Here is a 13,926-nt window from a genome sequence, read left to right on the forward strand (position 1 = left end):
ACCCCTGAAATTAGGGCCTGTTTGGGCAGGATACGCAGGTGGTGCAAGTTTTTTAAAGGTGGCTCTGAAGGGCCCGATTGAGATATCGCAGAGAAGCCGGGCTTTGGCCGGCGGTTGGCGTGGTCGAGGTCTGAGCAGCATCGTGGTCCCTGCAGTGTCCCCTGAGCAGCATCGCCCACCCATGGCCCCACGGAGCCCTGAGCAGCCCAGGGATGGGGTTTTGGGGGTCTTTTAAGCATTCAATGGCAGCATCACCCTGGGAAGTGCCCCCCGCTGCTCCCCACCACCCCGTGCCTCTGTTCTTGCATGCTGAACACACCGCGGTACCCAGCCTGCATCCAAATTCCCCCAGTTTGGGAAGGGTTTGGATAGAAGTGGAGGGGTTTGCTTGTTCCAGCATTAGCCCCTGGGTCAGGCAGCATTTCTCCCAAAGATAAAATCAGTTTCTAAGTTTTCAAGAGAGAGCCCCAATTCCTCCAGACTTCTCCATGGACTAATTGCTCAAAATAACTACAGAGATGCAACCAAGTCTAAACTCCTGTTTGCAGTGGGCTGTTTCTGTTTGACAGGCCAGAACCATTTCATCAGCATGTGCTAATTATAAATGCGACCTTTGGGTTAGACCGGACCTAAAACAATACAAACCCAAGCAGGCATTCAGCAGCCCGAGCCGTTCACCAAGCTCAGGAGGGACAACAGAGAAAGCAGCAGCGACTTCAGTCCCTCCAAGCCCCAGGACCCTGATGCAGCTCCAGAACAAGAATGAGGGTGGTTATTTTTTTTGATGGTCAGTCCAATGCAGAGGGAGCCTAAGCCAGTTCAGTCTTTTCCCTGTAATTCTTGGATTAATTGTAAAATAAAGAAGCATCTCGGTTTGTGTGCGCCAGCTGGAGTTTTCTAGGTCACAGAAAACATTATGGCTAATGCAGGAATGAACTAGCCAGGCGTGCAGCAGACCCGCAGCTCATCATTGCGTGCATCAGGCTGCAAACGTGTGCCGTCACCATCCCCATCGCCACCGGAGCCCTCCCGTCGCTCTCTCCCGCACCGCAGTCTCAATTCAGTCTTCAGAAAGCACTACTGGTGCATGACCCCAAACCAAAAGCAAGCTCGATCCCGCACAGTCCTGCTGGGCAGAACTTTTCCGAGCTCTGCTCTTGGTGATCCCCTGCCTCAGTTTCCCCATCTTGATTGCACAGCGGTTTGGACCCTTGTTTTGGGGTTCGCCGAGCTGGGTGGCACCGGAGCTTGCGCCCAGCTGACGTGCCTGCTCGCAGCATGGACCGGCCGAGGTGGCAGAGGGAGGTGGCCACGTGCTGGCCGGCCACAGGCCACGGTGGCCACGGGGCGTGCTCAAGGCCCAGCCCCAGGGACATCGCAGGGTGGCTGTCACACTCTGTGGCAGGGATCAGGACCTGCTGTTTGCAGAGGGCAGCCAGCAAACGCAACCACCCCCAGCACCGTGTTTGCTCAGAGCAGAGGCAGTGCCCTGGCGAGCCCAGCTAATGTGGGAGATTATGTCAGCAGCTGCTATTGCTGGGGGGAAAAAAAAAATAGTAATAAATAAAAAAAGAAAACCTGTGTCTGGTGCATCGTCCCTCCTGGGGCAGGCTGGGGTCTGTGCAGGGCTGCAGCCAGCTGTGCTGGCCATGGCTGAAGATTTATTCTCTTGTTAATGCCCCTGGGAACGCCGCTCCTGGTCTGGTGACGGTGCCTGGCTGTGGCTGGGCACGGCCAATAAAAGCCCCATTTATCCCCGAGGCGTCAGACCTCGCATGGGTGCAAACCCCAGGAGGAGGTTTGGACGTGGAGCTGAGCAAAGCCGGCTGTCGAGGCACCCACCTGGCCGAGACTGCAATGCTGCCGGCTCCAACCACCCCCCGCGGGTTAAATGTCACCAGCTGCCACCAAGGAGCCAGCCCCTGGGGTGGCAGGGATGTCCCCAGAGGCAGGACCTTGCACGGAACCAGATTTTTGCATTTACCTGCTCTTCCAGCCATCAGTCGGTTCCAGGCTCTAGCGCTGCATTTTTGCAGCCCGGTCTCGCCGCGGGCATCTGACGGCGATGCCCGACCCGCTCAGGGCTGGGCTGATGCTCATTGCCCGCAGGAGAGCACCCAGGTACCAAAACCTGGTATTTCATACATGGTGCATGTTGGAGAGCTTCCCTGAGACTGAACAGCAACAACGGGGAAAGGCTTTACCCCAGGCAGGGGTCATCACCTCGGCCAAGGGTGAATACCTGGCTGAGCAGCATCTTTCCAAATCAGCATCCAAAAGTTAGCGCCCAGCTCATGTCCCGCTTCTCCGAGTAAAACGCCTCTCCTCATTGCTACAGCCCATTTCAGCTGACCCTGTGAAAGTTGAAGCGAGAAGCAAAAAGCACTGGGGACTCCAAGAGCAGAAAAAAAATTATATTATTAATTAAATGACATGGCAGCTCACAGTGGCATCTCGTGTCGCTGCTCTGGGGTGAACCTTCCAGCAACGCCTCAAGTATTTTATAAGCAACTGTGCAATTTCTTTTATTGCTCTGGAAAATGCTGCTGCCTGCAGAGCCGAGCGGGATTCTGGAATATGATCCTCGGGAGTGACTAAAAGCCGTGAAAAATCATGCTCCTTCTCTCACCCCGCAGCGGTTCAGCTCGGGAAGGGAGAGAAGCCCCAGGAAAGCCGCCCGGCAGGAGCGCGGGACAACTGCACGAGAAGCAGCTGCTCCAGAAACAAGAAGGAACTCTTGGCTTCAGCAGTGCTTCACTGCAAAGAGCCCTGTCTGGCACCGGAGGGAGGATTTACTCATTTACTCTGAGTTTTGGAAGGGGTACGAAGACTTACGGTTCACGGCAGGAATCGGAAAGGATCCGTCCCCACGAGCACGCGTCTCCCCTGGACTGAGCAAGTCACCTCTCCGGCCCCAGCGCGGCCGAGGAGGCTTCGGTGACAAGAAACCTGACACAAGCCTGAAGCCGCAGTAAAAACCATGGCTGGAAAAAAACCTATCAGCAAAATTACACTTTATTTTTTTGTTGTTGTGGAATTTACTTTGATGTATTGTAACTTAAAAGGGCCTGGAAAAACCACATGCAAAAGGGTTTCTAAGTAGCAGCTAAAGTTTCTATTCCAGCATTACAAGCTATTCCAAATGATTTCCAAATTCCCAGCTATAAACTATTCCATAAACAGTTTTACCTTTAAACCCCCTCCACCCTACCCCAGTTAGTGCAGTGCAAAGGAAAAACCCAAGGAATTTACATATTATTTTCCAACGTATCCCATTGCAATTTTGAATGATCTGCGATGAACTAAAATATATATACAATTTTCTCACCATCATAAAAAAACTTTTCCCTTTCTTATTCACAGATATATATTGTGGCAAATGGCTGAATAATTACTTACAAACAAAACAATATTTTTAACAAGTTTCTTACAACAGTAAACACGAGAGGGAGAGCTCTCTGGAGGGAAGGGGGATTTGGCAGGGCCGGGAGGGGAGCGCGGGCAGCGGCGGAGGTCGGGGATCCCTTTGGGGCGTAAGGGAGAGACGGGGCCGTGGTCCCCGTGACAAGAGTACGCGCTCTTCCCGAGGGATGCCCTCGCCGCCTTACAAAATCGGCCACGTTAAACAGGAGGGTCGCGTAAGGCTTTAGGATCTGAGGCATAACACGAGCCGTCGTGAGTTTGTCTCGGGGGGGTGTGTGCGTGCATCTCATCCACCCTAAATACGCCCACAGCTCCGGGAAACGGAGCGAAGCCCTTTGCTTTGCCCGGGAGGAGCAGGGCATTGCCAGCTCCCTGCTGGTTGCTCCCCCTCGAGCGGACCCCGGGCTGAGCACCGAGGGGCTGGCCGGGAGAGGTTAGCACCAAACAGTACCTTGGGAAAAGCCCCGAGCCCCCTCCGTGTCCCCGTCACCTCGCAGAGCAAGACCCCCCCGTGTGCATCTTGCCCCGGCCAGACCCCGGCGGCACCCACCCCACTCCCCCCGTGGCACCGAGAGCGGGGGCACTCGCGAGGCTCCGGGAGGAACGGGCAGCAAAGCAGGGCGGCTCTGGGCTTGTCACCGAGCGCCAACATTTAATTTTCAAGTTAATATGTTCCCCTTTTCCTTAAGAGCCCCAAACTCTTCCATTTATTATCCCAAGCGGGGCACTGCTGCTCCGTTTGCGGCAAGGCTTCGGATGCAGCCGTGGTACCTCCGTGCCAGGGACCGAGAGCATCGGCACCGCTCACCCACCCCACGCTGGCGTCTCCCAGACCCGCACCGGCGCGATGCCAAGAGCCCGCACTGGGAACAGCATCCCATGGCAGGACCACCGCAAGTCCCAGGGGAAAAACGTCAGGGCACGGAAGCACCAGCTCAAAATGCCGCTTATCCAGAGAGGCTGGAGGGCATCTCCTCCAGCTCAGATATCGGAGAGAGGAAAGTTGTTCCCTGTCACGCACCCATGCGTGGGTTTGTACATATTTGCACTTTGGAAGGAAATTCTGGAGCTGGAGAGCAAAGCTGGTGCCCAGCAGAAGACGATGGCTGGGATTTCCACCCGGCAGCTCTGCCTACCGACCACGAGGGCTGCACTTTGGAATGAACAGACTCGGACGGACGGTGCTCAGGACAAAGCGGCAACGCCAAGACAGACGGACCTTTACTTGACAGCAGCAGTAACAGCCTGTGGGAGGAAGAGGGGGCAACGCTCACAGTCCCCAAAAGTGCACACAGCTGGGGAAGAAGAGATGCTTTCACAACTTAGCGAGAAAAATCAGGAGTTGACCCAATAGCCCTTACTCAGGTGGGTTTGCCCCCCTGAACTCAGCGAGGTGGGATGTGTCACGGCTGCAAGAAAAATCAGCCTGGCTCGGAGAGGGAGGGGGTCCTGCCCGCAGCAGGACCAAGCTGGGAGCAAGGGCAGGACAGACCCACGGGCGCACGCTCCCGTCCGCTCCTCTGCATGTACCCGGTGCCTTGGTGGCCTCCAAAACCCTTGTGTGGCAAAGTGCATCTCCAGTCCTGCAACGCGCCGAGACCTCCTGCTCACCCGTGGGACCAGCCTGCACCCTGGGCTGCCCCCTCCGCCCGCAGCAAGGCTGGTGGGACCCAAGGTGGTTGTAAAGCAAACGGGCTTGGGATGCCAAAGAGGCTCTTTCCCCTCCTGTCTGACCTGGAGGTCCACTTCCAGCCTATGTCTGATGGTCAAAACGCGCTCCTGGTTTCGCAGCTGGTGTCCTTCGGAGATGAGCAACAGCCCTTTCCTCCCCCCGGGTCGGGTATCCCCGTTCTGCCCCCTCATCCCAGCCGCAGCACGGTGCTGCCAGGCACTGCCGCATGGCTACCAGGGAGACTGCCAAAATCCTGACCCGGGGAGCCCACCCGAGCAGCGTGGCAGAAGGACCGCATCATCTCCTTGGGGCCGAGTCGCTCCCTCCACTTAGAAACCCCCTAAATTCCCCAGGCACCCACCCGGGCACAAACCTTCAGCCTCACCCTCCCACCACCATCACCACAGTGGCTTTTAAAAGACCTTTAGTAAAAGGGGTTTGGAGGACCCCATCCTCTGGTGGGCACCGCACAGAGTCTCTCAAAGCTCTGTCCATGCAGGGAAGCGCAGCTTTCCCGGGACTCTTCTGCAGCTGCTACACGAACATTATCCGACAGACCATCAATCTTCTATACACGTAACAGGAGCGAGGCCGGCGGCGGCCCCGACGCGCGCGCACACACACACTGTACAGAGGAACGGATTGCTAAAGAGTCTGCGAGAGCAGTCCTGGGATGTGTCCGGCCACGGCTCCCGGGGAGCTGCGGGTGTCGGGACAAGTGTGCACGGTCTGCAGCGGCTCGCTCTGGGCGTTCGATGACTTTCCATCAGACATCCCCGCGGTCATTGCACCCCCTCTTCTTCCACGTACGTCGAGGGAAACCAGCCAACCTGTCGGGGAAGCGGAGAGGTGAGCTGGAGACTGGGGAGCTCAAGGGACCTCCCGTGCCATCACCGGGACTATTCCCCCTCCGCCACACGCTGGTCCCGGTGAGCCATTTGTACGCTGCTGGATGCGCCCACATCCCGATGCACGGTGCAGTGCAGTCGTTACCCTAATTTGGGACGGAGCTAGCAACTATACATTGCCTCAGACACACGGGTTGTCCGCAACATATAAGGGATCAGGACATGACAATCCGTGCCCAGTGCTACAAACTCCGTGGGACACCGGGCATCGCACGTCACCGTCACACAGCACCGACCGGCGATGCTGCGGTGGCTCTCGTGAGAAGAACGCCCACCCAAAAGCCAGAAAAGAGCAAGAGGGAGTGGGACGTGTCCCCCTGCCCGTTGCTGTCCTGACAGCAGGTTCTGCTCCGGCTGGGCACGTTGAGAGCGGGGAGCACCGCGTGCCGCAGAAACGGGACGGGACATTATCCGGCTGCACTCACTCTGCCGTTGGTTTCCCCCTTCCACCATCCCTGGTCCCCGCCAATCCTGCTGTAGATCTTCACCACGTCACCCTCTCGCAGCGAAAGCTCCCGCATGTCCCGCGCCGCAAAGTTGTATCGTGCCACCGCCGTCCCTATGACCCGTGGGGTGAACACTGCGAGGGGACAAAGCAGAAGGAGTCGGGAGCCGTCCCATCGTGCGGGACCGGCCGAAGCCTGGGGAAAGCTTGGTGAGGTTCAACCTGGGTTTTCCATGACGGCGCTGGCTCCCATTGCAACGCCATGAGCCGGAGCAGCTGGGATGGCAGGGCTGGCCTCTATCCGAACCGCTCAGCCCAACATGGATGGACTGGGGAGGTTGGGGTTAAACTGGATTCCTTCTGGGCTTTAAACAGCTCTGAGGGCTTGGGAAGCCCCTCTCTGCTGACCAGGAGAGTCCAGGAGGGGCTGTGACCCCCTTGGTGGGGATCGCTGGGGTGAGGGGCACTTTTGTGAGAAGGGAAGGAGGTGGTGAAAGAAAAGATTTCATAGGAATACACGATCATTAACAATGAAATCATGGAAAAATCCTGTTCCACCATTAATGTCAGGTCTGGCTGCCACACAGCTCCCAGCACCTGATGGGACCACCTTGTGAAAAGGAGATTTGGCAAAAGCTTGCATTTAAACTACTTCCAAAAACTGAGTTACTGGGATTGGATTCTCCTAGAGATGCTGAGCAAAACCCTCATGTTTTGACACGGGAGGAACAAGCTGCAAACCCACTATCCTCCCTGCTCCTGTCCCTGCCAGGGCCCTTGGAAACTTGGTTCCATAACAGACTAAAAAGTGTAAAAACACCCTGCAAACCCTAACGCTGACCAACAGCTTGTCGTAAGAAGTATAGCCCCGTGAGCTCTCCCAGGACCCGACCTCCACCAGCACGGCCCCAGCACCATGCATTTCCATCGCTTCAGGCAGGGGATGCTCGGGGGAGATACAAGGAGGAGCAGCAGTGCGGGGGGTAAGGCAGGGGCAATGTTCAGCTTCCCTGCCCCATAGTTTGGGCAGGGAGAAGGAGGGCTGGAGAGCAAAGGTGGGAGGGATGGGATGGGCAGAGGAGGAGAAGAATGCACGTCCTCTGAAGTTTGCAAAAAAAAAAAAAACCACCCACCCTGGAGGGACGTCGTGTTCTGGTGAAGCTACCCTTTTTTGTCCCAGGACTTTCAAGGATTAATTTCAATTCTAAAAGTTTGCAAACCGAGGTTGAACTAAGTTTGAGGAAAAGCTTTGCCCAGGTTTTCAGCTCTCGGGATGGAAGGAGATGAGGATGGTGATGGAGACGGTCCAGACACACAACGTGCAATCACTGGAAGGCTCGTCCGTCCTCGCCACGCAGCCAGGCTGGAGAACGGAGCGAGAATCACGGCAGCTTTGAACTCTTTCATCAGGAGCTTGCTCAGAGCCCATTGCTGCACAAATTACCTTCTTCAATACTTTCTATGCAGTTAAAGGATCCCAGATCTCCAGAATTATGTTCTAATACCTTGAAAAGTTAAGTGTTCTTCCTGAACACAGCACCAAGGAAAGCACGTGTGGCTTTACCCGTGATTTTTCCCTGTCCAGCCTAAAGAAAATACTGAAAGGGAAAAGCTTAAACAGGAAGAAACGAACTGGCATGATTTTGCTCTGATCCCTGCCAAACAGGGAGGAAGACACCGGTCTGTAACACATTTAATCAATGGGGTTCAAAGGCCGGAGCAGCAGTGCACTCTCTGCAGGGAGGCTGAGCCCCAAACTACATTTCACAGCCCAGGTTCCCCCTGGGAACCTTCTCAGCAAGGGGCTCCTGAGCAGCCTCAGATACCAGAGCTCAAAAACTGCCGGACATTGAGATGTTCTCCTTGTACAGCAAGAAGAAACGGTCTGGAAGATGGTGTGATGCCAATGCTCGTTCGGTGAAACACACAGGATAAACAGGTCGAGCTTGAAGTACATCATGAGATCCCAATATGCTAGATTCACTTTTCCATTAATTTTAGCCCCCTTTCTCAAATAGTGACAACTCCATCTTCTCCCTGCCTTAATTTTGGGGAGACGGGGGAGTGCGTTTTGCTTCCAGCCAAGCCTTGGTTAATTAACTTATTTCCAGGCTGTGCCCCAGGGCAGCACTGGGGACCCCCTGAACTGCCTGCGAGTGATGGAGGGACAGCGGGGACCCCGCAGGTCCCGCTGGTGATGGCTTTCAAGCTGGGAATGCTGCAGCCTGGGAAAGGCGGCAGGTCTCTCCGGTGGGGAGAGGCACTGGTACCTGACCAGAAGGGACTGGAGGAGCTCTGAGAAGAAAAGTTGAGGCCCTGAGGACTGAGAAAAGAAAAGTTGTAGGAAGCGCAGGAGGCTGCAAAGAGGTTAGAGAGAAACAGAAAGAGGCAGAACACGCATTAAAAAGGAAATAAAAAAAAAAATTATAATGCACAACACTTTAAAAGCCGACGGAGAAATAAAGGGCAAAGCATGCGGATGGTCTTGCACAGGGGCTCGGAGCTGGGACAGCCGGCAGCAGGTCAGGTCGCAGCCCCGCAGCCAGCGTGGGGGCTCAAAAGTCATCCTAGGGTTGTATTTCATGTAAAAGGATATTTAATCAACTTTTTAAAACTATCTTCCTTCAGTATTCTTTTTAAAGTATACCATGGAAAAAGTTTTCAAAAATGCATTTTTCCCCACAAAGCAGTTATTTCTGTACTCAGGCTTTTAGGCAAAATGGAACATTTTGCACTAATGCACATTTTGCTTTCCATTTGTTTTCATTTTTCTCTTAGTTTAGGCACAGACTTACCATTTCTCCCATCATCTCCATTAAAGGAGTCCCACTGGGATTCAAACCATCACAAGTCACACTGGAACCGGATCCATTAAAACACACGCACAACAACTCACGTGGGCAGGTAAGACACGATCTCTCCCGCTAACAGAGCATCACGTCTCTGCTCACAACCCGCAGGTGGAGGGGCTGCCCTTGCAGCCGCAGCTCCTCTCTCAGCAGGACCAGGGGGTGGCAAACCACCCCCGAGCACAGGGTGCAAAACCACAGGAGGGAAACCAGCCTCCCCCAGCAAAAGCTCTTCCCGGGAGGCTGCACCCCCTCCGCAATGCCGCAAGAGCTCGGAGGAGCAGAGCCAGGCAGCCCCAGCTCGGCTGGACCCCCCCCAATCCCACCACCTCCTCTAAGACTCGTCCTCAAAACGCCACCAGCCAAGCAGGACGCTCGTTTACAAATTGGGGGGCTCAAGCCCTATAGCAAAGCTATAAATCCCTTCGTCCAGACGATGCTCCTACACCTTACTGAAAGGGTGAGATTGCCCATCAGAAGTTTAACGGCACCCACTCGCGCGGCTGAGCTGGGTTTTACCTGGAGAGCGGGTGAACGTCCTGGAGGTAGAGCGCTCCCGAGATTTATAGGGGTATTTCAGCGTTGTGTCCAGCTGCTTGAAGCTCTCCTTCAGCGAGTGGCTCTGGTAGTACTCGACAAGCTCCTGGGAAGGATGGAGAGGCACCCAGGTGTCTCCACCGTCCTCTGCCTGACTTGCAGGGACGGTGCACACGCTCAAAAGGGGCTACAAAAACCTACCAGCAAGCTTTCAAACTTCTTGGCTTCCGTGATGTGAATCCAGTTGTCCTTCTCCACCACCTTGATGTGCTTCACCTCCTCGTTGAACCTGCGACGGGTAGCAAAGGCACTCAAGAAAACGTAGACGCGTGCTCCAGCCCCGTCTCGCCCTCCGCGAGCGAGCAATACTAAATTACTAAATTAAGTATTACTCACTTAATACTGATGGCAAAGCGCTCGGCCTCGGCCGGCCGCTCCCGGATCAGGTAGGTGCCGCTGACGTGAGACTTGAGCAGGTTGTCCGTCTGCTGCCGCTCCATGTTCCCTGCGAACCTGAAGCCCAGAGGTTAATTAATTAATTTAATTAACTGAGAATGAATGCATATCTTTAAAATAGGCATATTTTAGACAGAAAGAGACATCTTTTTTTTTAAAGGCATGAAATTTGAGAAGGCAAGCAGCGAAACAGGTCTCATCCAAAACTTCACGAGCAGAAAGCGCCCCGAGATATCGAAGAAGCTGCTCAGCCACTGAACAGAAAGGGTGAGCAACGCAGTGTGCAACCTCTTCCCTTTGACGTACCTTACACCTAGAAAATCCCACTAATTGGGAATCGGTCCCCAGGTAAAAAAGCTTCAGCGAGAGCTGGGGAGTGGGGATAATTTAGACTCATAAATTTGCAAACCTGGCTGGAGCTGAAGGGAAGGAGCAGGAGGCAAGCCAAGCGCAGACCCTCCCACCAAGGTAGGAATTGCTTCCTTCCTCCCAAAACAGTTTTCCGGGCACAGGAAATGGAAAGAGAAACCAGCATCTCTCTTTTTGCCTCTGACCCTCTCTATCAGTGAAAAAATCCCTACTGACCCTGCAAGGGCTGCTCCAGGTTTCAACACCCCAATGCCACTGCAGCGGCTGCCGCGGGGCCGCAGGGGAGGCGGGATGCAAAGCATTGCGAGCCTGCATTCATAATTCATTATTAGGGTGGATTCCTGACAAAGTAACAATTAAAAGGCAAGGTCGATATAACTTTACGGCCAGACGAAGGGACTCACCACGGATACGCTGTGTAGTCTATCTCCCGCGAGGGCGGCCGGCTGTTGGGAGGCTGCAAAGAGAGCATTGCTTATTACTGATGAGCCAGCATCTCATCAGGCTATAGATCACAAGCGAAACGCTTCTCTTCACGGGAGGGTTTTCATCTGCCAAGCCATTTCTGAATTATTGGCTTCGGCAGCGGAGGGCAGTGTTGCAGCTGAGCACTTCTCTCTCAGCCTCCCAGCTGCAGCGTTTTTTCATTTACCTGAGCGTTTTTTAATTGGGAAGCAGCTGACAGCATTACAAAACACAGTAAAACCCCTCCAAAACCCAAAGAAATAAAATCCAGTTTTCCTGTACTGTGACTGATCTTGAATACTCAGCTCCCGAGTCAGCTCTGCAGAGGAGGAACGGAGCCTGGACCTGGTCACACCAACCCCAACCTTGGGAACGGGGCCGAGACCAACTTGGCCAGACATTTGCAACCATGGGATGACGGATCCACTTCCCCGCTAATTCGGCCACAGTAAAAGGCCATATTCAAGGTCCAGGGGCTTACTGGAAGGACCAAGGGTCTCAAGCAGAAGGCTGAGAAGAGCCACAGGCACCACCGGAGCAGCACCCTCCTGTGACAGCCCCCAGCACCCACCCCGGCACTCCGGGCTCCGTCTCCTCTTCGGCACTTACCCTCGCATCAACGGGGCAGGGTTTTACTGACGAGCTGGGAAAATAACCCGACTTCTTCGTCTGCAGCAGCCGCCCCTGCAAAGCCAAGCCGGGTATCAGATTGGGACGTGCATGGGGTAGCAGTGTTTTTGTCGTGCGGGGATGGGGACAGGCTCCAAACTGCCTCACAGCCCCCCCCGGCCCTGGCTTCGAACCCCCAGCACATCCCTGCGCTCCGGGAAAGCCCGCAAATAAAAGGGACAATGCAGAAGTCACTGGTTTAAAACTTCCCGGGAATTTTCGGAGGGGAATCGTTCTCACCTCCCACCATGGCGAGTCGGGGTCCCCCCTCAGCAGCTCAACCACGTCCCCAATTTGAAATGTCAGCACTGGCTTCCCGGGGGGGGCTGGGTTTCCGTGGTAATTCTGAACCACCACCATTTTAGGACCTGGGAGAGAAGGAAAACAGTTTCATCACCTAGTCCCTGTTAGAAAAAAAACTAAACAAAAATACCCCTCCTGAAGCCTGTTGTTCCTTATCCTGTGAACCACAAATCTAGCGGCACCAGCAAGCAGGATTTTGGGGCAGAAAGCATGAAAGCAGAAAGGAACAGTGCCCACAGCGAACTGTCTTGGCTTCTGCAGTTACATGGATGATTGAGTTCCCTGAGCAAAAATAAACCCAAAAAGGACCGAGCCAAGCCAAAGCTCTGACTTCCAGCCCTGCACCTGGACTTGAACCTCGATGCCCGGCCGGCACCAAACCCTGCCGGATTCAGCGGTGACACCCGTGATTGCAAAAGGGACCAGCAAACACTCGGCTTCCACTGAACTTCAGCCAGACCCGGGACCCGAACGCCCCTGAAGCTCGCAGTCAAAGTCCAGTTGTCTTGCCAATAACTGCACATTAAATAAGCCTCCCCAACTGCAGTAAAACCACAGTGTTTATCTTCAGAATGCTTCCCCACCTCTGCCTCTCCCCGCCCAGCGAGAGCACTCTGTACTTGCTTTTATTTTTTAACCACCGATTTGATTCAGGTTTCTTTTTGCCAGGCTTGGCTTTCCTTTCATCAGAAAAAGCACAAAAACAAATTGTTCCTTCTCCTTCGAGCCAGAGCATGGGCAGGGCAGGCCCACCACTCCGCCTAGGCTAGTTTTAAGCAAAGGAAAATAAAAAAAAAATTTGCAGCGACCATCACGACTCACAGCCCCATCAGAGGGCAGCGCCTGGAGCCGCGCATCCCTGCAGCACACCGGCCACACGCCGGCAGGACGATGCTCCCCATCAGCAACAAGCCTCTGTGCCAGAACGCGTTCGGTCCGCTTTGAAGGACAATCTGGCACAAGGAAATTCGGCAGGCTCTGCTCGATGACGGGTGCGGGGTGCAGAAGCTTTACTCTCACGGTAGAGCAGACCAGGGGCACGAATGCACCCAACGAAACGAAACGGTGCTGGTGGCCGCAGTGGGCGAGGGCTGAGCCCGGGATGAAGCCGGGTCTTCCCGCAGGAGACCCGACCTGCTGCTTTGGGGAGCAGGGACAGAAGAGACCTCGGCACCCCCTCGCTTGCCGTGAGGGTGGTTAACAGGACCCTTCTGCAGCTGCTAATGCTCCTTTGTGGTTTTGGAAGGAGCTTCCCCCTCCCACATGCTCAGTTTTAGGGACACCTGCAGCCACAATCAAGACACTTTCTGCTTGCCCTCCTGCAATACACTAACGCCCTTACCAGGTCCAGCACTCAGTGAATCCTGCAAAGAGAAAGGAAAAAAGTCTTTGTGAGGACTCGGCGGTCTCAGTTGTCTCCATAAGCACCCGCCCGAAGGCACCGGGATGAGAAACCCTGTCCCAAAACCTCCCTGGTACCTCCCAGCCTGCGGTGCTTGCCCTTGCTGGGTGCTGGCACCCCCCCCGAGAGCTGTGGTGCTGCACGAACCGGGCCAGTTTTAGGCTGGAGAAGAGGCCATCGGTGTCCAGTCTTGCCCCCCAGGTTGCTGGACCCCCCCTGAGGCTGGTGCTGGCTCTTCCCATGAGCTGCCCGCACCCAGACCGGGCAAGGATACAGGCTCTGCCCAAGGCAGAGGGGGATGCGGGAAAAGGGCCATCAAACAACGTACCTGGTCTGCTGAAGAACCTGCAAGAGAAATGATGAAATAAGTGGTTAATTTAACAGTTAGCCCCCATTTTCTGTTTCTCTTGATGCTGTGAGTATCAATA

At 54.7% G+C, this 13,926-nt stretch overlaps 1 protein-coding gene across 4 annotated transcripts in view; it reads right to left on the reverse strand.

The window, feature by feature from the left end:
* Positions 1-2,997: 2,997 nt before the first annotated feature.
* Positions 2,998-13,926, reverse strand: part of VAV2 (vav guanine nucleotide exchange factor 2) — a 462,631-nt gene continuing 451,702 nt past the window's right edge. For 2 of the 4 annotated variants that reach the window (XM_049833042.1, XM_049833044.1), the window contains 10 exons: positions 13,827-13,843; positions 13,439-13,460; positions 12,034-12,161; positions 11,734-11,808; positions 11,064-11,116; positions 10,231-10,347; positions 10,036-10,123; positions 9,817-9,940; positions 6,429-6,583; positions 2,998-5,925 (listed from right to left, as the gene is read on the reverse strand). In XM_049833042.1, coding sequence (XP_049688999.1) covers positions 5,878-5,925; positions 6,429-6,583; positions 9,817-9,940; positions 10,036-10,123; positions 10,231-10,347; positions 11,064-11,116; positions 11,734-11,808; positions 12,034-12,161; positions 13,439-13,460; positions 13,827-13,843 — 827 coding nt within the window. In that variant the 3' untranslated portion in view covers positions 2,998-5,877. The other 2 variants (XM_049833046.1, XM_049833045.1) reach the window with 2 other exon arrangements.

Source organism: Accipiter gentilis, chromosome 29 (assembly GCF_929443795.1).
Source record: "Accipiter gentilis chromosome 29, bAccGen1.1, whole genome shotgun sequence".
Taxonomy (NCBI): Eukaryota; Metazoa; Chordata; class Aves; order Accipitriformes; family Accipitridae; genus Astur; species Astur gentilis.